Raw genomic sequence first — 23,419 nt, forward strand, 5'->3', positions numbered from 1 at the left:
AAACCATCATGGAAAAGAATTAAAAAAACCCCACCTTGCTCATCTGCACACTGAAGTGCGGTGGCCTCACTCACCATACTCTGCCTCCTCTAGCATCTTAGTGCTGAGATACTGGATGTCTTTTAAGATCATCTCCCCCACCTCCCACTTAGGACACCAGCCTGAAAATGTTGTACCTCTAAAACCTCACCTTAAATGCAACCAGGCATTAAGAAAAACACCAACAGGGACTTCCCTGGTGGCGCAGTGGTTAAGAATCCGCCTGCCAATGCAGGGGACATGGGTTCGAGTCCTGGTCCGGGTGGATCCCACATGCCGTGGAGCAACTAAGCCCCTGCGCCACAACTACTGAGCCTGCACTCTAGAGCCCGTGAGTCACAACTACTGAGCCCACGAGCCACAACTACTGAGCCCATGAGCCACAACTACTGAGCCTGTGCTCTAGAGCCCGCAAGCCACACTACTGAGCCTGTGAGCCACAGCTACTGAAGCCTGTGCGCCCAGAGCCCATGCTCCGCAACAAGAGAAGCCACCGCAATGAGAAGCCCATGCACGGCAACGAAGAGTAGCCCCCGCTCGCCACAACTAGAGAAAGCCCGCGCGCAGCAACGAAGACCCAATGCAGCCAAAACTAAAATAAATAAATAAATTTATTAAAAAAAAAAAGTTAACCATTTAAGAAAAACACCAATAATACACAGTCTTACGGAACTACAGAATATTAGATCGGGGGGTGGGGGGAGGTTCCGAAGATTACTTGGTCTGATGATTTCTCAGATGTAGAACTGACACTCAGAGAGTTTAAGTGATTTACCCAAGGAAACACAACTAGAAAGTAGCCACTGATGTGTTTTCATTTTAATATATTTTTGTGTTCAATAAATTTATTGTGTTCAATAAAGCTTTTATGATAAAGTTTAGTTCCTTTTTTTTCCTTTTTGTTTTAACTGTTTACCTATTTATCTCCTTGTCTTCCAGCCTCTCACCCAACAACTTCAACAAATGTATGACCAGTATTATTATAATTATGATTATTATAATTATTATTTTCGAGCTTGTATTTTTGCTTCACTACTCCCAGTCCCTAGATTCTGCCTAGAATTCTTGAGATCGGTACCTAACAAATGTTCTTGGTAGACTAAATGAAAGAATAAATAATAACCTAGAATTAAGTTGCTTTAATGTATGATATATGTGTTAAACATTTGGGAAATACAAAGAAGTGAAACATCCTTGCATCTACTTAGGGAAAAGTCAAATATATTAATAGAGGCTATGTTAGCTAAAGGATTCAAGGAAGACTTCTAGGAAGATGGGGGTCCCCCAGGCAGGGGCAGCTAGTGAGAAAAGGCTTAGAGGGAGGGGTCATAGGTCCCATTCAAGGGACAGCATGGCATGAGCAGAGTACCTGGTGTAGGGAACAAGGTCAATGCCACTCTCAGTGGCTCATGAACCTGAGCTGAAGGCAGGCATGTTGCCCCCTGGCTGAATTCCCCATTGTCTGTGATGTTCTACAAAGGAGTAAAAGTGAAACCAGTAGAGCAGGGAGTTCAGTTGGAAAGGCAAAAACTTTCCCTGTAGAATTTCAACAGGTATGGGCCTGGACAGTGCCACAGGCATGTTTGCAAGAAGGACAGGTGTGTCTCCCCACAGCAGGGCGGCTGCTGGAGCTCGGGAGGTAACTTGGGCAGGAGACACCAGCAGCCAAGCGTCCAGGCAAACCAGCCAGCCTGGGGACAGACGGAGCGGCCCAAGCGGTGAACGTCGGGAGCGGCAGGGGCACCCCCGTGGCAGCTGGAGCACTGGTGGCAAGAGCGGGCTGGGAAGGAGCCAGAACCCCGGCCGGTGACCTCCAGAGCAGCAATCAAGCAAAAGCTGGCTGTCTACAGGATACTCAAGTTACCTGCTATCAGGGCAGTGGGAGCTGCAGTCACAACAGCTGGCTGTTGCTGTACAAAGGAACAGGGTCCCTGAATTTCTCACGCTTCCACTGGTTCAAACGTTTCCACTTTCACAAGAATGGGAGACAGATAAGCGGAAGGAGTCATTCAAACAGGGCAGGGGCAAAGCCACATCCCCTCGACCCTGCGTAGTGAGAGCGGGCTTATTCAATACTGCAACATTTTACACTTTAAAAAATCCAGCAATCCCATTCCTGGGCGTGTATCCAGAGAAAACTCTAATTTGAAAAGATACATGCACCCCAGTGTTCATAACAGCACTATTTACAATAGCCAAGACATGGAAACAACCTGAATGTCCATCAACAGATGAATGGATAAAGAAGATGTGGTACATATATACAATAGAATAGTACTCAGTCATAAAAAAGAACGAAATAATGCCATTTGCAGTGACATGGATGGACCTAGAGATTATCATAATAAGTGAAATAAGCCATAGAGAGAAGGACAAATGTTATATGATATCGCTTATACATAGAATCTTAAAAAAAAAAAAAGATACAAATGAACTTATTTACAAAACAGAAATAGACCCACAGATATAGGAAGCAAACTTACAGTTACCAAAAGGAAAGGGGGGGGGGATAAATTAGGTGTTTGGGATTTACACTACTATATATAAAATAGATATATTCAGTTATACATATAACCGAATCACTGTGCTGTATACCTGAAACTAACACAACATTGTAAATCAACTATCTTTCAATTTTTAAAAACCTATCATTTTCACTATACAACCTAACAAGTGTAACTTTCAGGAACATCTCGGCAGGTGTGCAGCCCCTGAGCTGACTGTGATTCTCAACAGCTACTCTGACATCTGCCAGACCAGAACCTGCAGCAGGGGAAAGAGGTGGGTCTGATTTTTGTGTTTATTTGAAGGGGGCATGGGTGAGAACATTTTTCGAAGGAACAGCTTTGGTGCCCTGCTACCACCTGCAGGCTGGCATGACCTGTGGAAACCAGTCTTGTCAAAGAGACCTTCTCCTGAACACGACGCCCAGCTCCACTCCATCCTTATCAGGACCTCAGTCATTCCTATGGGAACTGGACCCCCTGAATCTTACACTTTTACAGGTCCTCTCTCTCAGTTTCTCACCTCATACAAGAATCCCTTCTACAACATGTGGACACAGGTTTCCAGATTCTGCTTGATTACTCTCAGGAATAGGACGCTTAAGTCCTTAAAAAAGAGCCCAGCCCACTTTGACTAGGTCTGATTTTTAGCATGTTTTACATTACACTGATTAACAGTAACCTTGGTGTTTAGGAAATGAAAAATGAAAGTCTAACTGCCACCCACAATTTGAGTTTGGTCCTCTGGAACCTACTGCTTTTCTAAGTATTGTCCACGCCAAGCAGATCTAGTTTCTACAAATATTTCTATTACATTTTGAACCCTTTTTCCTTCCTCGTCACACTTCCCTAAACAAACCTTTGCTTAATTCTGAACCTCTTCAAACCTGGCACCAAGAACAAAACAGACATTGTCTAACCAGCAGATACTCTTTCACCTCCCACATTATTATCCTACTCATCAGCTGAAGGTTAGGATTTATAGAGCTCTCTAAAACCAAGAAGCATCTTTGGGTCTCAGAACCTAAAACCCAGCAGGTGGCAGCACCAAAAGGGAAGGTGCTTGGATCTCAATTGCTGAGTCCTCAAGCTTCCTGAGACTGGCTGCACCCCTTAGTAGCTGGATGACCTTAGACAAGTGGTCTCTTTTATCCCCAGTTTCCACATCTATAAAATGGGGATAATAACAGTGTTATAGGCCTCCTAAGATTTCCCTAAGAATTCAAGAATACAACACTTGAAAAGTGCCTGCCACGTTAAAAGTACTCCACAATCACTGGCTGCTGTTATTACCAGCAACAGCAGTAGCATCTGCGCCAGTGGCACCACTATTATAATTACCCTCTTTCCCTCTCCGTTCATTCCAAACATGTCACTAAACACATACAGCAGGTCTGGTAGAAGATGTTAGAAACGCAGGCGTAAAAAGACACAATCCCTCTGCTCAAGGATATCTTAGTCTAAGGGATAGACAGTTATACAAACAGACAAAGCAAAAGGAACTGAGAAGAGCCATCTGGGAGGTATTACCAGGTGTTTGGGACACAGAGGAGGAAGGCGATGTCTGCTGGCATTGCCAGGGAAGGCTTCCCAGCTTCAGCAGATTCTTAAAGGACTGTGGCAGGTGGATGGGAATGGAGGGGGTAGGGATTTATGGACAGAGAGAGCAGCCATGTGCAAAAGGCACAGAGGTCTAAGAGTGTGTTATGTACATCAAGGAAAATGTCAGTGGTCCAGAGTGGCGGGACCAGGGTGCGTGGGGGAGGGCTGGGCAGTGAGGGGATGGTGGAGATGACAAGAAACGAAGCCGGGCAAGCAGGTCACTCATTAGCTCCCCAATGGAAAGGAGGGCCTCTTCTGTGCCATGTACTGTGGGGCACAAGAGATTCGTGGTAAGGAAGACGAGCTGTGTCTCCATTAAACTTACACTCCAATGTGGGACCACGGAGGGCCTTGTGTGTCATCATGCTGGACAATGCATGGGGTAGGATGTGGCAGACTGTAACTTTCCGAAGATGACTCAGCAACGTCTCCATCCCATGTGGTCTTCTTCAAGGTGATCTGCCCACTGAGAGATGGGATCTATGCTCCCTCTTTGAATCTGCTTTGGCCAATGTGGTCCAGTGAAAGTGACACTCTGTGACTTCCAAGGTAGATGAGAGAAAGGAAAACTTTGCTTTGCTCACTGTATCCCTTGCCCCTGGGGCTCTGAGACCTCCATGTTGTGAGGAAGCCAAGCCACATGGAGAGGTACGGGCACCCTAACCTTCAAGTCACCCCAGCCCAAGTGTCAGGCGTGTGAGCGAACAAGCTGTGGGGTGACGTGTACCCCTGCTATCAAACCAGCTCCAGCCCTGGGGGCCTCCCTGCTGAGGCTCCAGACCTGGTAGAGTAGAGACAAGCCATCTCCACTGTACCTTGTCCCAATTCCTGAGGCAGAGACCTGTGAGCAACACCAAATGCTGGTTTCAAGCAGCCAGATTTTAAAGTCATGTGTTACACAGCCACAGAAACTCAAACACAGAGTTTACCCAGCAGGCGAGGTGGAGCCACTGAGAAATTATAAGCAAGTGATACCGTAATCAGAGTTATACTCTAGAAAGAGTTTTCTCACCCAAGTGTAGGATAGATTTGTTGGATGGACGAGATCAGAGGCAAAGAAAGCAAGGAAGGGACGAACGCAAATCATCTGGAGGAGACGCGTGAGCGTTAACACTAGAGGGAACCACGGCAGCAGAAAGTGAAGAGACGGAACCCATCAGCCTGGGTGACTGGCCTTCTAGGAACAAGGGAACAGAAGAGTCTGAGATTCCTTCTGGGCTGTGCACGAGAAATGGATGTGGAAATACAGGAGGAGAAATAGATTTGAAGGGGAGAAGAGGAGTTAGATTTTTAACACGTTTACACAACTTACAGGGTTTTCAGTAAAAACCCAACACAGTGGTTGCACTGCTGCTTTGCGGTCAGGTATCTGCATTTGAGTCCCGGCTCCCTAACTCACCGGGCTCTGCGACCTTGGGCAAGATACTGATGCCCTCCAAGCCCCCGCATCCTTGTCAGGAGAATGAGCAGACGACCACACAGACTACGGCAAGGCTCACAAGAAGTAAGGTATATAAAGGGCTGGACACAGTGCCAGGCGTTTAATATTGCTCAGTAAACAATACCAGGTAGTTGTTATTATTACCACCATGATCCTTATTATTAACTGTTATGCATACTTGGTCAGAGGCTGGCAGGTTCTTTGTATGCAGGAGGCCTACTGAATGAAAGCTCTTCCCAGGAAACCTTGCACACACCTCTGGAGCATGGTTTATTCAAGCGTAAAGTCTGTGTCCACGTCTAAAATAGCTACGCCAGCCTGCAAAGGCGGGGGGAAACCAGTCTGTTAGCTGTCCTCAATTTCTGTCTCCCTCCCTCTCTCCCAACTTAAAGGGTGAGTGGTTTTAATTAACAACTCCCCCAGCATAAGGCAAAAGTCACTCGCTTAATAAAGCTCTAACTTGCCGCGCATGGTTCTGGGGTATCCAGGTGGCGCTGAGCTTGTAATTGTGTGTTTTGTTTGGGTTCGCAGTGGGTGGGAGGCGACACAACTAGAATTTCCTTGGAGAAATTCAGTATCACATCAACAAAGGCTGGAAACCGCCGGTGATGGAAATGTCCACTTTCATGAGATTTTACAACAAGAAGCTAGGCTGTGGTGAGGTGCTTCAAGAAATCACCTTGCAAGGGGGGCTCCAGCTCTGAACCTTCCTGACTCTGACCATCTCATTGGTTTTTGTTTCCAAAACACACAGCACCAGTTTTGCCCCCGCTCACTTTCTGCGCACCAGCACGTGGAGAATGTTGATGCAAGTGTTTCTAAAGCTACAGCCAAGACCTGTGATATTTAATTGAAATGAAACATGAAATAATGCTTTTGAGGCAAATAAAAGTATCTGCTTTTGCCCCCTCCCCAGCCAGCCTCCTTGGTCCTTGCACAAGCACTGGCCAAGTATTTCTCAAAGTTCCTATGCAACTCAGCCCTCCAAGCCTTACCCTTCGAACACCGCCCTCCATCTCTCTTTATAGTCCTAATGCTCCCTAATATGGCATAGGGGAGACCCAGGGTTTCCAATATCCACAGATGCCCACTTCTCCCTTTTGGTCGTGACTTCCATATAATCAGAGCTACAGGGAGAAGCCATACTACAGAGTTCTTGGAGCACAGGCTCTGATTCCAGCCCAGTTAAACACTTGGTTCCAGCTGTTACTGTAATAGGGAAGAACAAATCAGACTCCATATTGGATCTGTTTCTTTTTTTTTCTTTCTTTTTTTTTAGATTGGAGTTTATTTATGTATGTATTTATTTATTTTTGACCGCGTTGGGTCTTCGTTTCTGTGCGAGGGCTTTCTCTAGTTGCGGCAAGCGGGGGCCACTCTTCATCGCAGTGCACGGGCCTCTCACTATCGCGGCTTCTCTTGTTGCGGAGCACAGGTTCCAGACGCGCAGGCTCAGTAGTTGTGGCTCACGGGTCTAGTTGCTCCGCGGCATGTGGGATCTTCCCAGACCAGGGCTCGAACCCGTGTCCCTTGCATTGGCAGGCAGATTCTCAACCACTGTGCCACCAGGGAAGCCCGGATCTGTTTCTTTTACTTTGTGTTCTACTGTTTTTGCTACAAGTTAAGAATGTTGCCTATAGCCTGAAGTATACAGGATAGTTCTCAAGGCTCTGACCTTTAAAGGTATAACACTTTTCCATTCATATAGAGATAAAAAGTTGCAGAACAGAGCATAACATTTGTCTTATTGGAGGTTTACAGGAACATCGTGACCTGACCTACGTGGGCAGCTGCAAGAACAAAGGATTCTGACACCAAGAAGTTTGCAAGGACCAACCACACTCCCTCCCTTTTAGTATAAACGAAGCCTGAATTCTAATTTGGGTGAGATGGTTCTTTGGGACACTAGTCCGCCATCTTTTCCATCTGCTGGCTTTCGAAACAGTCACTATTCCTTGCCCCAACAACTCGTCTCTCAATTTACTGGCCTGTCATGTCATGAGCAGTACAAGCCTGGACTCGGTAACATTACCACCTGTGTGACCTATTCAAGTAACTTAACCTCTCTGAGCTTGGTCTCCTCAATCATAAAAAAGGACAAAAAAACAGCCTTTATCTCAAAGAACTGATGTAAACAGTAAGTGAGACAATGCATGTCACGAGCTCAACAGAGTGCCCAGCACATGACAGAGACCCCAAAGCAGCTTAGCTGTTGTGAATTACAGCACCGCTACTGCAGGACAGGCAAAAAGACACGCGCTAGCAGGCACTGTTGGTCGACTTCTATGTGGTCTTTTCCCATCTCAGCAGAGCCAACACCACATTTATTCTGTCCCATGTTTCTAACAACTTGAGCTGACTTCACCCGTTAAACTTCACTGCTCAAGTATGTGAGATTTCTCATTTCAAGACAGATGACCGGGTGATTACAAGTGCAAAGCTCTGGGAACTGGGACATGGACTTCAACGATGCAGCAGAGAGAACCACAGACCCCATCTCCCTCTTGTCCCAAGATCAAGAGGTGAATGTGGGCTTGATTTATAGCTGGAAGATCCTGGAGACAGTCGTGGGCCTCTCCTTAGACTCTGACTCTTATTTCACTTTGGGGGTCTCAAAAATCATCAGCCCTCCAGAGGTATCCATGCCAGGGTGTCTGTTTAACTCTGTAGTTATTTCAAGATTAAGAGGAAAGGTTAAAACCTCCATTTCTCGGGAGATTTCTTATTAGGACCTGGGGATTCTGGAAGGGATTTGATGATTTTCCAAGGCATGCACAGACTCATGATTTGTTGTCATATCGGGGTTGGGGGGGGTTGCACTAGCCTTGAGCCCTCACAGATGTTTCTACAAGCTGTGTTGTTCTTTGTCTCTAGACCACAGGTAAGCTGCCTCCTGGCCCGGATGACTCATTTCTACTGATCATACAACAAGGTCTGCTGGCAGACTAATGGTTAATTTTATGTGTCAACTTGGCTAGGCTGTGAGACCTAGACACTTGGGCAAACATTAGCCTAGATACTGCTGTGAAGGTACTTTTTAGAGGCAATTGACATTTAAATCAGTAAACTTTGAGTAAAGCAGATTACTCTCCAGATTATGGGTGGGCCGCATCTAATCAGTTGAGGGCCAAAAGAGAAAAAAGACAGATGTTCCCAGGGAAGAGGAAATTCGGCCTCCAGGCTGTGTTTGGACTTGAGATGCAACATCAAATCTTCCTCTGGAGAACCCTAATACACAGATGGACTCTGACCCAGTTAGCAGATATCTAGCTATTGTGCCCAAGAATAAGAAACAGCATTACATCATCATAATAATGTTCCAAGTAGGATAAAAGAGTAGGAAGGCAAACAGATGCATAATTCCAAAAAGCCCAAAAGGAACAACCATTCTGTAGGTGCCAAACACTTTAGAAACACTATCTCCTTTCTTTCTCACTAAACACCTAAGAGGCAGGCTACCACTGAACAGGTGGGAAACACGCTCAGAAAAGGAAGCAAATTTGCCAAGGTCACACAGCTGGCAAGCAAGGAATATGAAGTCAGGTCTTCTGACCACGAGTCTAAAGTTTCCTCCATCATACCACATCTCCAGAGCAGCATGATGAGAGGATCATGAGTTGCCAACAAAACTTAAATTTCTTATCTTGATCTGAGTACAGGCACATATGGTCTATTATTATTATTATTATTTTTTTTTTTTTTTGAGTCTTTCAACATGGGCTTACTGTCTCAGGGCCAAAATACTCCCAACCTCATCCAAATGTTTCTTTTCGTCTTCACCTCAACTCGAACTTGGTATCCTCCAACCTCGCTATCATAAATCTGTTGAGCCACTCTGTAGCTGCTGGCCCTTGAAAAAGAGCTGGAAAGGGTGTTTTCAGTGATCTATATGCTTAAGATAAAGATAAATATGACTGGGTTTTCTAGATGAGAGCTATGCAAAGGCTTAATAGGAAAAATAGAGGACCTTCAGGTCTACCTGTGACATAGTTCTCTCCATTCAAGGTACATTTGCAAAGCACTAAATAGTGAAAGAGGAGCCCGCAGACTCTATAAGAGAGGGTGTCCAGAGGGAAGCAGAAAATACCCAACTAGAGCAAAGCAACAAAGGCACCAAGATCACACTGAAATTCCTGCACACAAAGGGAAAGACATAGCAGAATAGCAGCCATCTTTTTTCTCTCCTCCATGGGCTTAAAAAACAATGAAGTAAACAATCACTCTCTTGGGTCTTCATTTTTCTTATCAGTAAAATAAAAATATCCTATAAAGTTTAAGGGTTATGTAAGGTACCTGGCACACAGAAGGTGTGTGATACATGTTAGCCCCTATTCCCCGTCACCCATCGAGAGCTACAGAGTTGGAATATGTCTTTCCTGGATATGTAAGCACCCTTTGGTAAATGTGAGCTCACCGTCCCTCTTGATGAGGACCTATAATGATCAAAAGTGAGATCCCAAAAGAAGGGGTACCAAATGGTCAGCCTGAGAACAAATCTTGTCAGTCAGATACCCCAGAGCAAAGCCTGAGATGGAGAAGACGCTTGTTAAATATTTGTTGATTTTCAGTAATTAGAATGCAGAGTCTCTCTGCAGCGTGGATTAATGGACCCAAGGCAGAATTTCCCTTGGTTGAACACCTGGGGCTGATCTGAGGAAGGCCAAAGCGGCTGTGTGTTCTGTTGATGATGCTTACCAATGAAGAGCCCTGTGAAGGGCAGGAAGTCTGTTCCGACAAGACAGCAGATGGTCCAGATGGTGCGAAGCAGAGGAAGGAGAGCCTTGCTAAACATGATTCATGGCGGCAGGTTTCTCTACCCCAGCGCAGTGGATGCAGGCTGCAGCGTTTAGGGGGATTCTTATTTCCCACATGAATGTCAGTTACAGCCTCATTTCAAACCCCACTCACTATAAGGAGATGTCTCACTAGGGTTTGGGAACGAGCAAGGGTAGAAGGGAATGACATATAGTGAGTACTTCTACCGGCACCAGGCTCTGAACGAGGCATTATGTGTACATCATATCCCATTTAATCCTGGCAGCAGCACCATTATTATGAGGAGGGCTTGGAAGGGTCCAGCAGCACTGTGCATATGTCACCTCATTCAATCAGTCACTGCAACTCCAGGCATTATTATTCTCATTTGCAGATGAGGGAAGCCTGCTTCCCAGAAGAAGAAAGTGAGAACAGAAAAGGCACCCTCAGGGGTCTGCGCTATGGTCAGACCAATGCCCTCAGCCCACATTTTGCCTCTCAATGGGAACATTTATCACCACCTGCCTTGGGTTAGAATTAGGTGTTGAGCACAGGGCAGCGTCCCCTACTGGGCCCGGTGCTTCTCCAAGGCAACAATCGGGAGGCTGTGGGACTGGCGTTTTCCTAAAGCCCTAGGGATTACACTCCAGAGGCTGCCACGTACTCTGCTGGAACCGCCAGCCAGCCCTGGTCCGGGGGTGGCCCGGAGGCCTGAGACCATCTAAGGGCAGTGGGTGGTGCCAAGAGGGTGCTGAGGACAGACGTCAACTATTCCCAGCCAGTATCGGCATAGGCCGGAGCCCGGGAGCCGGCCTTGACTCGCCGGTGCCTCCATGCCCCTTGTCCAACTGGCCTCAGGTCAGGCGGAGTTTAATGTAAGGAGTCTCTCTAACTCCATGTGCCCGTTCCCAGGGCCTCGGCTTTACCCGGAGTGGTGTCACCCCTCCCTGGACTCTGAGAGCTTCTGACCTGAGCTCCCCCCACTCCCGTCTTGAATCTCCATCCAACTCAGCCCAGGCACCATTCTTATAAAACTATACGCCGCACACCTGTATGTCTTCATGCCCTTGCTCTTGACCTAGGCCTCTTGTTTATCCTTCAAGGCCCAGCTCACAGGTCCTGAAGATGCTGTAGCTGCTGCCGGCGGTGGATACGGTTGGTAGTGCTGAGTGTTCTGTCCAAGCAGCCAGGCTCGGGGCCAGGTTCACAGGCGTGAGCTCACGGAAGCCACACAGCAGCTCTGAGATGGGCACAGGGAACCTGCTCCAGGACACACAGCCCAGGGCAGGGCAGCCAGATTGGACTTCCCAAGCCCCCACCTCACAGTCGGCCCTTTATCTCCCCCTCATCGTCCCCACAGAAGGCACTGCTTCCTACCGTCTCTGGAGCTCCCCGCTCTTACCCTGACCTATTTCCTCCCCGTTCTGTGAGCGTCCTGGTGCTGTCAGGACCTCGGGCCCTTGGGGCTTGTTAATTTCCTTTGGTTTTACTGCCTTTAGCACAGTCTCCGGTACACAACAAGCTCAGTAAACACTTTTTAAATGGAATTTTACTGCCTTTTGCCTGGAGCCTCCCGAGAAGGCAGGCCAAAGGAAGGGTTTCCAGTCTCCACCTCCAGGAGAGCCTGTGCACTGGAGGATGTCACTGAGGATGGGCGAGCGGGCGGTGAGCAGCCCCCGCAGGGGCTACTTCAGAAGGGCCTGAGGCATGGTCTTCTTCTCCCAAAGCACTCACTTTTGTTCCCTTCTCCCCTTCTTTCCCTGAAGATGCTGTGGGTGGGGTGGAGTTGGAAGAGATTCCAATCTCGAAGCAAGCTAGGAAAACTCCCAAGAAGTCAGGGCTTAAGCCCCGTTTCCTGAGAAGACAAGACGCCCCCTTCTTTTCTCTCTTCCCCACGAATTACTAAGCCAACATTTGCTATTACGAGTAACGGTCTGGGCTGCCCATGTCACAGTTGGACCACGCTTCATTTCTCTGGGAGGTTGTTCTCCGGGAAATCTTTTTTGAATCCTGCTCTCTGCCTGTTCGATCTAACTCACCAACAGTGAGTGGCGCAAGCAGGCTTGGGAAGGCTGGAGAATTTCTCTGCTTCCAGCACGCCGTCAGCTCAATCGTTCTTTCTCCTCTGATAAAACCGCCTGCCCAGCTGCCGATAAGGGCTGAGCGATTTCCCACACTCAGTAAATCAAGGGAGTCTGCGATGCGGGGAAGAAGATGGGAAGAAGACATGTGCAAGTGACGCTGTCCCAGCCACTGGGGACAACTGATACTGGTAACCAGAGCCATCAATCAGCCGGACCGCCCGTGTCAGATGACATCACGGCCGTGCGGGGGGAAGCTGGCACCTGTTCAGCGACGCTTGGGGAAGTGAATCCTGCCCCCTGCCCGACTCCCTGTGCTTGCTCACTCCACCCAGAGAGCTGCCAAGGGAAACGGAGGTCATGGGGTTTGCCTGTGATATTTAACACCAAGGAAAATATGAGACAGGGTGAAGTATTTCTAGTTTCTGTGATTTCACACCCTGCTAAGACATGTATGAATCACCAGGGGAAGCGAGGAAACACCAAGGGAAGCAGAGAGGAATGGAAAGGCTGATAAACTGGGACCTGGTCCAGCCCCACCACCAAACTACTGGGCTACCCTGGACCTTTGGCTTCATGCTGGAGCACCACCGTATTTTTTTAACATGTGTGTGTGTGTGTGTGTGTGTGTGTGTGTGTGTGTGTGTGTGTGTGTGTGTGTGTGTAAGAGGAATGCAGTGCATTAGGGGCAAGTGGTTTGCCGAAGGCCCTGAAGATCTGTCTTCCTAGAGAGCTGAGTCTCTCCCTTTCCACGACGGTTCCACCTTCCGAACATCACTGAGAATTCCCAAGCCTTCCAAGAGCCTCACAAGCCAAGATCGTTTCAGGGGGATCAAGCTGGAGAAACAAGAGCCCACCTTTTTCAAATCCCAGAGGTGCCCGCCACACCCGGCTGGACCCTGCCATGACTCTGTGCCTTTCAGGACAGCCTTGCCTAAAATCATTTATCTTGGCTCCAGGCTGCATTTTGGCCAAAAGGGGTATTTTGGCTTCCTCTCCTATCAGTTTGCCAGGAACAACAGCCTGTCAAGGTTACTTCAGGTCTGGCCTGGAAAGACCATGAGAAACATTCACCAGATAAGAAAGAGCCTTTCGCGCTATCACTACCGCCTTGTGGACACACGGTGCGCCTGCTGTGTTCTGCGCTGACTTGAGAAACGCTTCCCTCATTTGTCCCATGATGGTCACTGGAGGAAAGGAGAGAGAAACAGGGCACCTCTACCTCCACCCACCACTCCCATGGTGTGTGGCCCTGGTCCTCTGTCTCTTTTTCCTGCACTGCTGATGTCCAGCTCACTGGGCTAGAGGGAGTCACAGGTCTGGAATAATTGGTGTACAGGACAGGGCCGAGGAAAGGAAGGTCACATGGGTGGGGCATCAAGCTCAAGGGGCCTCAATTTGAGGCACATCTTCATTCAGAGACATGTGATTGGTCTTGCTTCGCTGAAAGTCAGCTGCAGCATTCAGTCAACGAATATTTATTGGCCACTTACTATGGAACAGGCACTGTGCTAGCCGATGAAGATAGGGGAGCATCTAAGACAGACTTGACTTTGACCTTTAAGAGCTGGTGACAGGTATGGGCTCTGTCCCCTCCTCATAAATAATGCACTGAAACAATCTAAAAAAACGTTGTGGGGGCTTCCCTGGTGGCGCAGTGGTTGAGAATCTGCCTGCCAATGCAGGGGACACGGGTTCGAGCCCTGGTCTGGGAAGATCCCACATGCCGCGGAGCAACTGGGCCCGTGAGCCACAATTACTGAGCCTGCGCGTCTGGAGCCTGTGCTCCGCAACAAGAGAGGCCGCGATAGTCAGAGGCCCGCGCACCGCAATGAAGAGTGGCCCCCGCTTGCCACAACTAGAGAAAGCCCTCGCACAGAAACGAAGACCCAACACAGCCATAAATAAATTAATTAATTAATTAAAAAAAAACAAAAACAAAAAAAAAAACGTTGTGTATGGACGCTGTGTTTGCTTTTATACACACATATATATTTGTAATAACTCCGATGCAGTGCTATTGGTGCTATTACAAATACGTCAAGTACCATGAGAGCCCAGAAGAAAGAATCACCACCTCTGTTTGGATAGGATCAGGGAAGGCTTACTCAAGGAGGTGACCTGGCAGGCAATGATGGGAAAGGCAACACAGGGTGCTGTACATGCAAATGATACACGGAAGCCTGAAACACTCCGTTATGGTTAAATGTTTGTGCTTCTCTCACCCCTGCCAATTCCTATGGTGAACCCCCAGCCACCGATGTGATGGTATTAGGAGGTGGGGCCTCTGGGAGGTAACTGGGTTTGATGAGTCACAGGGTGCGGCCCCATAATGGGATTAGTACCCTTAGAAGAAGAGGAAGACACTCCAGACCTGCTTCTCTCTGCATTGGGAGGACACAGCAAGCCAGCAAAGGGGCTCTCACCAGAACCCAACCATGCTGGTACCTTGATCATGGACTTTCCGCCTCCAAAACCATGAGAAATAAATGTCTGTTGTTTAAACCACCCAGTCTACGGTATTTTGTTATAGCAGCCTGAGCTAAGACATGCCATGACATATTTATGGAGCTACAAGTAATTCGGCAGGGATGGGTTCCTCACCTTCTGAGGGATGAAGTCTCCCAGTAGGCACATGTGGTATCTGTTGTGTAATCCCTGACACCTAACAGGGAAGAATTTAGCCATCAGAAAGCCAACTCTGAAGACCAGCTTGCTCACAACCCCACGTTCTCTCTTGCACTAGACTTCCGGTCAGGCCACATTTGAAAGACGATCCAACTGCTACAATCTCCATTCTCTCAGCCTTGAATAACACCAGCCCTGAGTCTTAAACCAATATAGGACTTTGACTCTTTGAGTCAAAAGCAATCAAAACCACAGCATCACACCCTATATTGGCCACTAGATGGAGCTATGCATCACACCAAAAAAAGAAGACCAGAGGCTAAATTGATTTTCTCCAAGTGTTCTGTACATAGAATCACTGACTTTCACAGCTGGTGGTAGCAAGTTATACAAGCCCAGGGTCCTGTGAGGGTGGGCATGAAGGATAGACCATTCACAAAATATTTATTACATTCCTACTTGTGCTAGTCTCAGTTTAGACAAATAACAGGCACTATCTGCCTTCTGGGAGCTCCATGTTTGGTGGAGCAAAGGCACACACACACACAGACACACACACGCACACGCACACATTGTGCATGATGTTTCTTGTGCATCCCAGACTCTGCTGGGTGATTTTCAAGTTCTCTCTAATTCCCAAATGTTAAAAACTTGTTCCAGTTCATTTGGCAGAGCCAAGATTAAATCTCAAATCTGCTTGCCTCTTAAGACCATATCCTTTCCTCAATACCATCCAGTTCCCTCTCAAACACTTCCCATGCTAAGCGAAAGGTTCACACATAAGGTTGGGTGTGAACCAAGACCACCAGAAACACACCAGACAGAGCTAACTGACTGGGGTGTCCAGGAAGGCATCACAGAGGAGGTGTTTTTTTGTTTGCTTGTTTGGTTTTTTTTGTTTTTTGTTTTTTTGGATCAGTCAGATAAGCTTGAGGGGAAAGAAATTCCAGGGAGAAAGAGGCGGGTCCTGTGGCACAAAGCTTTGCAAATGCAGGAAACAGCCTTTGGTAACAAATGGCATGTAGCCTAGGGCACTGGGGAGCGTGGGGTGTGTGAGGAGGGATGTGAACAGGGTGGAGGTGGGAGGGCAGCTGAGGGAAAGACGTAGACCGTAAACAGCCTCCCTTGTTCAGTTAAGAAGTTGAGATCTATTCCCACAGGCAATGGGAAGCCATCAAAGGCTCTCGGAGAAACTTCTGATGTTAAATTTAAACGGTCATTCTTTTTTCCAGGAAGGGAGGTATATTCATACTTTGGAACATTATACAACTCAGTGACTCCTTTGAAAAGAAAAAAAAAATCTTTCTGAACATATGGACACTAAGTCTGTCCCTTTAATTTCACTCTATACCATATGGCATCCTGAATTTTTAGATGAGTAGATGGATTGGCTTCACAGATCAAAACTTGGTAAGAGACATCTTCGTCTGTTTCTTTAATTCCTTTTCCACTAACCACAGCCGAAGCCCAATTTATCAATCTAATAAAATGAAGTGGTGAGGTCAGACGATTGCTTGCACAGTACTTAGACACGCCTGGCACATACTAAATGCAATAGAAGGGTTTAATAAATACACACACACACAGACCAAAGGCATGTGCCATTAGTTCCTTAGCTAAACTCCATGGAAATCAAGTAACTTCAGCCCTACCTTAGGGAGAACTGAATGATACACACAGGTGCACGTGCAATCATATCCAGGGGAGACAATGAGCTGGAGACATCAAAAAAACAGCTGTTCTACCAAGCTGAGGTCCAGTGTCATTTTAAAAACAAAGGCCATACGTTTTCAGAAACTAGAATTTACTTCCACCTCAGCCTTGCTAACTAAACTTGCTGTAAACTTTTACGAGAACTTTCCTCAAAGAGCCTCAATACTGATTTATATATTACTCATACATCGAGGCTGTTTCCACTAAGCCAAACAAACATCTGGATGAAAACTGTAATCATTTCATTGTTTCCAAGTGCTGGGACCTTTGAGGTTGATAAGACATCTAAACCCTGTCTGAAAACTGTGTGTCTTTATCAGATACTTGCCATTAATTAGATGCAACCTCAAAGAGAAATCTAATTGTAGAAGGTTAAAATCCAAATTAATTGTAGTGCTTTGAGGCTTTGGGAAGTTAAATGACGTGCTTAATGTTACAGAGCTTGCGAGTGGCAGAGTGGGATTCAAGCTTGTCTGGTATCTGTCTGTTTTCTTTCCACTACACCAACTGCCTCAGCAATATGACTTATATTGGGCAGATTCTGAAGTACAGACTAAATGACCAGTCATTCAATATCTACAACCTTGTCATGTTTATAAAAGGAAAAAGAATTGAGTACAAAGGACATTAAACGGCGTGCCCTGAACTCTGCACATACAGGCAAACCTATAACTTGGCCTCAAAGCAGAAACTCGCGTGCATTTCCAGTGTGGAGTCATGCTTAACTAGCACTCTAGAATGTCACAACTAGGAGCTCAATGCCATCTGGGCTGCCTCTCCTCATTGTGTAGGTAAATTTCTACATTAAAAGGAATTGGTGGGGCTGGGGGGAGTTGGAAATAGACCAGAGTTCTCCAATTTCAGTAATTGGGTGTTTGCTTACATTTCCGCACTTTTATCTACACTTGCTCTAAGCACTATCTCACTTGCTAAAAATGTAAGCTTCCCAAAGCAGGAAGTGAAATGTAAACATCTGTGCCTTTTAGCAGGGGTAAAGGCTTTGGTTTGAATAGCTGAAGAAACTAGGAATGTCTCACTGTAACATCACTAAGGTTCAGTTTACGGTGTTTCAATGTCTCCACCTTGTGGAAACTGTCAGTAGTACATAAAAATAAATACATCTTCATTTATTAAAAGACTGACCTGACAAGAGAATAAACTTTCTTAAAAAATATGAAAATCTCAAAATAGTCCCGAAGTATTTTGGTAGTATATCACAGTGGGAAGTGATAATGATAACCTTGAGGCCATGCTGAACAGCAACGGTCTTCTAAAGAGTAATAAAAGATTAAATTACATGTAATTTTAGTAACAGGTATGTGTTACTGTTTTCATGTTCATGTAAAACTAGAGACACAAAATGATGCTCTAAGTTAACTGGATCATTTGATTTATCAGGCCATTAACTTTCCCAGCCATTTGGATAATAGCAGAAACGTGTTACACCGTAAGGGTTTGGTGGCTCCTGTCTTTGAAGATTTCACTAGGGGATGGTTCTAAAAGTAACAGGCAAAAAGCCAAAGCAGCTCTATCTCTAAGCTTCGAATTAAATGAAAGAACACTTCTAGTAAGACAGGTAGAACTAAGCAAAAGTAAATCAATTTTGAAATAAACTCAAGTAGCTGTGCTATTTCAACACAGCAATAAAATGCTGGGCAAGATGGGGCAGTACGGTGGTTAAGGAACTAGCCCTGGGCTCTGCTTCTTAACTACTTGGGCAAGTTATTTAACCTTCCTGAGCCTCAGTTTACTCCTCCAGAAGATGGGGATTATGATATCGCCTATCTCAAAGGACTGCTGGGAGGATAGAAGAAGAAAATATATATATAAAGCGCCTAGCACAGTGCTTGGCACATAGTAGGATAATGAGCTATTGTTAAAATTATGAAAACATTGACTCACCCATGGGGTTCTTGATCATTACATTCAGGAAAATAAGTGGCATGATCATCATGCCTAATTTTTATTATCTGTAATTTTATCTATTAGAATGTTAGAGGGGGAGAAGGTCTTGAAGGACTTCTGGGCAAGCCGGGTTAACAGATGAAGAACTCACAGGCAGTGGAGCAAATGGATGCTTGTTCAGCTTCCACAGTGATCTGGAAGTGTGGCAAAAACAAGAAGCCAAGCCTCGGGCCGCACGTGGTCACGGCCCGGCTCAGACATCATCTCGTCACTCGCCTCAACTTCGCATGTTACAGGGAGGTTGGGTTTGCTCCTTCATCCATCGAGCCGCGTGCTCACCAATCCAGCAACGTTTATAAGCTCCTACATGTACAAGGCACTGGGGATTCAGTGGTGAGCAAGCCAGACAATGTCCCTGCATGATGGCGCTTGTTGTTGTAAGCAGGAACGGGCGGGGAAACGATAAAATATAAACCCATCCTCAGGATAATTTTAAACAGCGATAAGCTTCCAAATGAGCATAAGACACGGTGACGGAAACTAGGCCTGGGGCAGGTCACATAAAGGACTTCAAGTTGAAGGGTCAAGGAGGGCCCCTCCAAAGAGATGCCAGCCGAGCAGCCAGAAGGAACCAGGGGAATAGATCTGGGCAATAGAACTGAGGCAGAGAAACAGTGCAAAGGCCCTGAGGCAGGAAAGAGCTTGATGAGACTGAGGGACAGAATTACCAGCTGCAGCGGCAGATGCAAGGGGAGTGCAAGACAATGAGTTCTAAGAGGCAGGTAAGGGCCAGATCCTGTAGGCCAGGTAGGCCAGGCTCAGGAGTCTGGATTCTATCCTAAGCATAAGGTTTGGTTTAAAGGACTGACACAATATGGTTTGTTGTCAAGTGTCACTCTGGCTGCCGGTGGAGCCTGGCTGGAATTGCCCAGCGAGTTACTGCCAAGCCCGGACTGCGGCCCAAGTCTTACGTCTCTTGGCCCAGAAGGCTCCCCTCCAGGGCACACAGCCTTCAAAATGAACAGGACGTGAGGAAGGCAGTTTGCTCTCCCCCAGAGAACTTCAATAAGCCCCGCAGAAGAGAAGGCAGGGGCCACGCCTCCCCTGCTCCGTGAAAAGAGAGGCGGCCCAGGTACTCACCCGCTCGTGATGTCGTCCGCCCGCACGTTCTTGCTCAGAACGTCCCCATCGCTCATGTAGCCGGGGGCGTCCATGCTGATGCTCTCCAAGTCCATCTCATCTCCTGCCTTGTCCGAGACGTCCCCGTGGCAGATGCTGCTGCCCCTGGAGGCCAGCTGCCTCCGCAAGGGGGCAGAGTACATGTAGCGGCCCGACTCGGTGTTGATGAAGCGGCTGGCGTTGGCTCGGGGCGGGTACCCGTTGCCCATCGAGGGGGCGTCTCCCGCCTGCAGCCGAGGGCTGGACTGGCCGAGCCTCCAGGACAGGGGAGTGGGCCTGCCCGTCAAGCTGAGGATACTGCGCCCGCTGATCTCCGTGGTGACATTGGTGTCAAACGTGGTTTCCAATGTGCTAAAAACATAAAACCGGCCTTGGGTTAGACCCCAATATGCCTAGTAGCCTTTGCAGTTCATATTCTCTTTCATTTTTTTTTTTTAGAATTATGAAATATTTCCCATATACAAAAGAGGATCAAAAAATAAGGTATTGGCGTATATTAACGCATGTATGTGGAACCTAGAAAAATGGTACAGATGAGCCGGTTTGCAGGGCAGAAGTTGAGACACATATGTAGAGAACAGACATGTGGACACCAAGGGGGGAAAACTGCGGTGGGGTGGGGATGGTGGTGTGCTGAATTGGGCGATTGGGATTGACATATATACACTGATGTGTATAAAATTGATGACTAATAAGAACCTGCAGTATAAAAAAACAAACAAACAAAACAACTAATACTAAACTTTCATTGGGTTATTTGTATGGAAATATGTTAATATAAATGTTTCAGACATTACATGAAATTTCTAAAAATAAAAAAAAATAAGGTATTGGGCTTCCCTGGTGGTGCAGTGGTTAAGAATCCATCTGCCAATGCAGGGGACAAGGGTTCAAGCCCTGGTCCGGGAAGATCCCACACGCCGCGAAGCAACTAAGCCCGTGCGCCACAACTACTGAGCCTGCGCTCTAGAGCCCGCGAGCCACAACTACTGAAGCCCACGGAACTAGAGCCTGTGCTCCGCAACAAGAGAAGCCACCGCGATGAGAAGCCTGTGCACCGCAACGAAGAGTAGCCCCCGCTCACTGCAACTAGAGAAGGCCTGAGCACAGCAGCAAAGATCCAATGCAGCCAAAAATAAAATAAGTAAGTTAAAAAAAAATAAGGTACCAACATACCACCCAGTGTAGCTCTGTTGTTAAAAATGAAGACAAAGCTGCACATCTACGTGACATTCTGAAAAGCCCAGCACAGACTTTTCCCCTAAAACATGGTACAAGATACCCCCTAACAATTACTTTAAATAAACAATCTTAACTACTGGAATCTTCTTCCAACCCAGGAAAGGAAGTAGAAAACTCTGGACTGATAACAATGGGGCATAAAGGTAGCTGTGTGCCTATTCATCCTAGGACGCTGCATCTCAGCTCACTTTTCCTAAAGGCAGGATGCACCCATCCACTCACTCCCAAGGTCCTAAGATCCCATTTTTCACATCCTCAGCTCTCTCCAGACTGAGCAGGTGGGGAGGGCCCTGATTTTCTAACTCTGTAATATCATCTATCCCCCCAACTCCACTACACACACACACTTTTGCTTCTCCCACCTTTTGTCCAAAATGACAAACTTTGGGGGCAAAAGGCCAGAAAAGAGTGGTAAATGCCTGGGCTTGAGACGCATGAAACTAGCTGAGTCTGAAACTGCCAGGAGATGGAGCTCGTCCCTGGCCCTCCGAAGACTCTTTTGCAGTCAGTCCACTGTCTTTCCGGCCCTGCAGGTCTCACCACACCATCAAGATGCAGAGACACACTGGGGTCTCTTTACTAAGCAGAGAGAGCGAGAGTCTTTCCTGCAGAAGAAAGCATGGAAGATTTCCCTCCTGTCATGATCACCTAGCCCAAGCCAAGACATCCACGAAACTGCTGTAACCTACATTAAATCAGTTTCAATGATGATGGTGGAAAGAGGGATGTTTCTTAGCTAATCAAGAGTCGCAGTGTCCAGCACCTGGTTCCATGCCATCACCACCCACCCCCAGTGGACTCTTCTCTGGGAGAATCAATTAGGTGCCTCATCTGTTTTGTTTCCCTCTGATCCTGGAAGCAGCCTGACTTTCCTTATACTGGGAACTCCTAAGGTTCGGGCCCTGGTCTTCTTTAAGAACCCACAGTGCTTAACTCCAATCTGCCGTAGCTGCTGGCCATGGTAGAGCCCAGCAGTCTCGTTGCTGTATTCATTTATCAAAGAGACTGAAATTGGAGAAGCAGGGGAGACCCCCCACCCCCAACCCGGGAGCTCACGGGGGTAACTGGGACTTTACCTTGATCATTAAGGCCAAACACAAACCATAAAAGTTGGTTCTGCCCAAATCACAAAGGATGTCCCAGGGCTGCACCCTCTTCACCTTCTTGCTCAACAATGAAAAGAAACTGATAAATGTTTCCAGTGTAATCCTAGAGTTCATCTAACGAAATCATGGTTTAAACATGATCCTACGTTTTTATAAATATTTCTGTTCGTGTTTTATACACGTGCATGACTAACAACGTTACAGAGTGCTTGGGGATCAGAGGCCGGGTAGGAATTCGAGTTATTCACTTTATCACACAGGTCAAATACAGTTCACCTGCTCGTTTCAACAGCATAATATCACATCGTTTTGGAAAATGCAAGCAAAGGGAAATTTAAATACAGCTGGTCTGCAACATCCTCTATGGGATGGATTTAGCAACCTTCTGCTTTGGGGAGGAATTTGTCTCCACGGATTTTTGCTCCTGACACTTCTGCATGCCGTATGGCATTCTCTGTGAATTCCAGCACATTTGGCGATCAAGGTTATTTATTCCGTTATTAACCAAATCACTTGGCTAGTGGCGGGTACACACCGTGGCAGAAGCAGCCATGTGAAAACCAAGTTACTAGCTGGTTCAGGAAAGTGATTCATGCTCCAGATACCTGTGTGTAACCTGAGTTCCCCGTAAACTGGACATGGTCTCCTCCAAATTCTGCCGCAGATCAGCGATGTTCTTCACTGTCCGCAGTCGCCGAGCCTCGGGATCTTCCCCTGGAGAGACAAAGGTTAAAGCTATTTTAGTTCTCAGATAGATGGGGAGATTCTTGGGAACAGCAATTGCACCTGTGACCAAAACCACGTTCCCTGCTCAGGGCCTGGTTCACCACGGGTGCTCGAGAAGGATTTGAGAATGAATGCATGAATGAATAAATGCACAGCTGCCCAAAGGAAGGTGTTAAATCTAAAGAGAGAGAGAGGTCTTTCTTCTCCCTGCAGGTCCCTCCAGCAACAGGTGAAGTCTAGCTCATGGGAAAAGCAAAGTGCCGAGCCTGAGACACACACATTTTCACACTGTCTCCAATAAAGCCACGAACACATTAGGTCTGACTCCTGCCCAGGAAGGACCTTTGGTTTTCTCACCCATGGGTGATAGGTGCTGCTGTCTATTGGCCTGACATTACAGATGGTTAATTTGTAGTGGTTAAAAGATCTGCACTTATTAATCATGAATATTCCTCCAGAGAGAGGTTTGTCTTTTCCTTTGTTCAATTTGTTAGGTCG

General features: G+C 46.9%; 1 protein-coding gene across 12 annotated transcripts in view; it reads right to left on the bottom strand.

Annotated features, from left to right (window-relative positions):
• Nucleotides 1-23,419, bottom strand: part of NAV2 (neuron navigator 2) — an 858,870-nt gene that overhangs the window by 151,479 nt on the left and 683,972 nt on the right. For all 12 annotated transcript variants that reach the window (XR_014231592.1, XM_082342380.1, XM_082342385.1 and 9 more), the window contains 2 exons: nt 22,801-22,909; nt 19,809-20,198 (listed from right to left, as the gene is read on the bottom strand). Coding sequence is in view for 11 of the 12 variants with exons in the window: in XM_082342380.1 (XP_082198506.1) it covers nt 19,809-20,198; nt 22,801-22,909 (499 nt within the window). In the remaining variant the exon portion in view is untranslated. The remainder of the gene's footprint in view (nt 1-19,808; nt 20,199-22,800; nt 22,910-23,419) is intronic.

Source organism: Balaenoptera borealis (genome assembly GCF_965194805.1).
Source record: "Balaenoptera borealis genome assembly, chromosome: 11".
Classification (NCBI taxonomy): domain Eukaryota; kingdom Metazoa; phylum Chordata; class Mammalia; order Artiodactyla; family Balaenopteridae; genus Balaenoptera; species Balaenoptera borealis.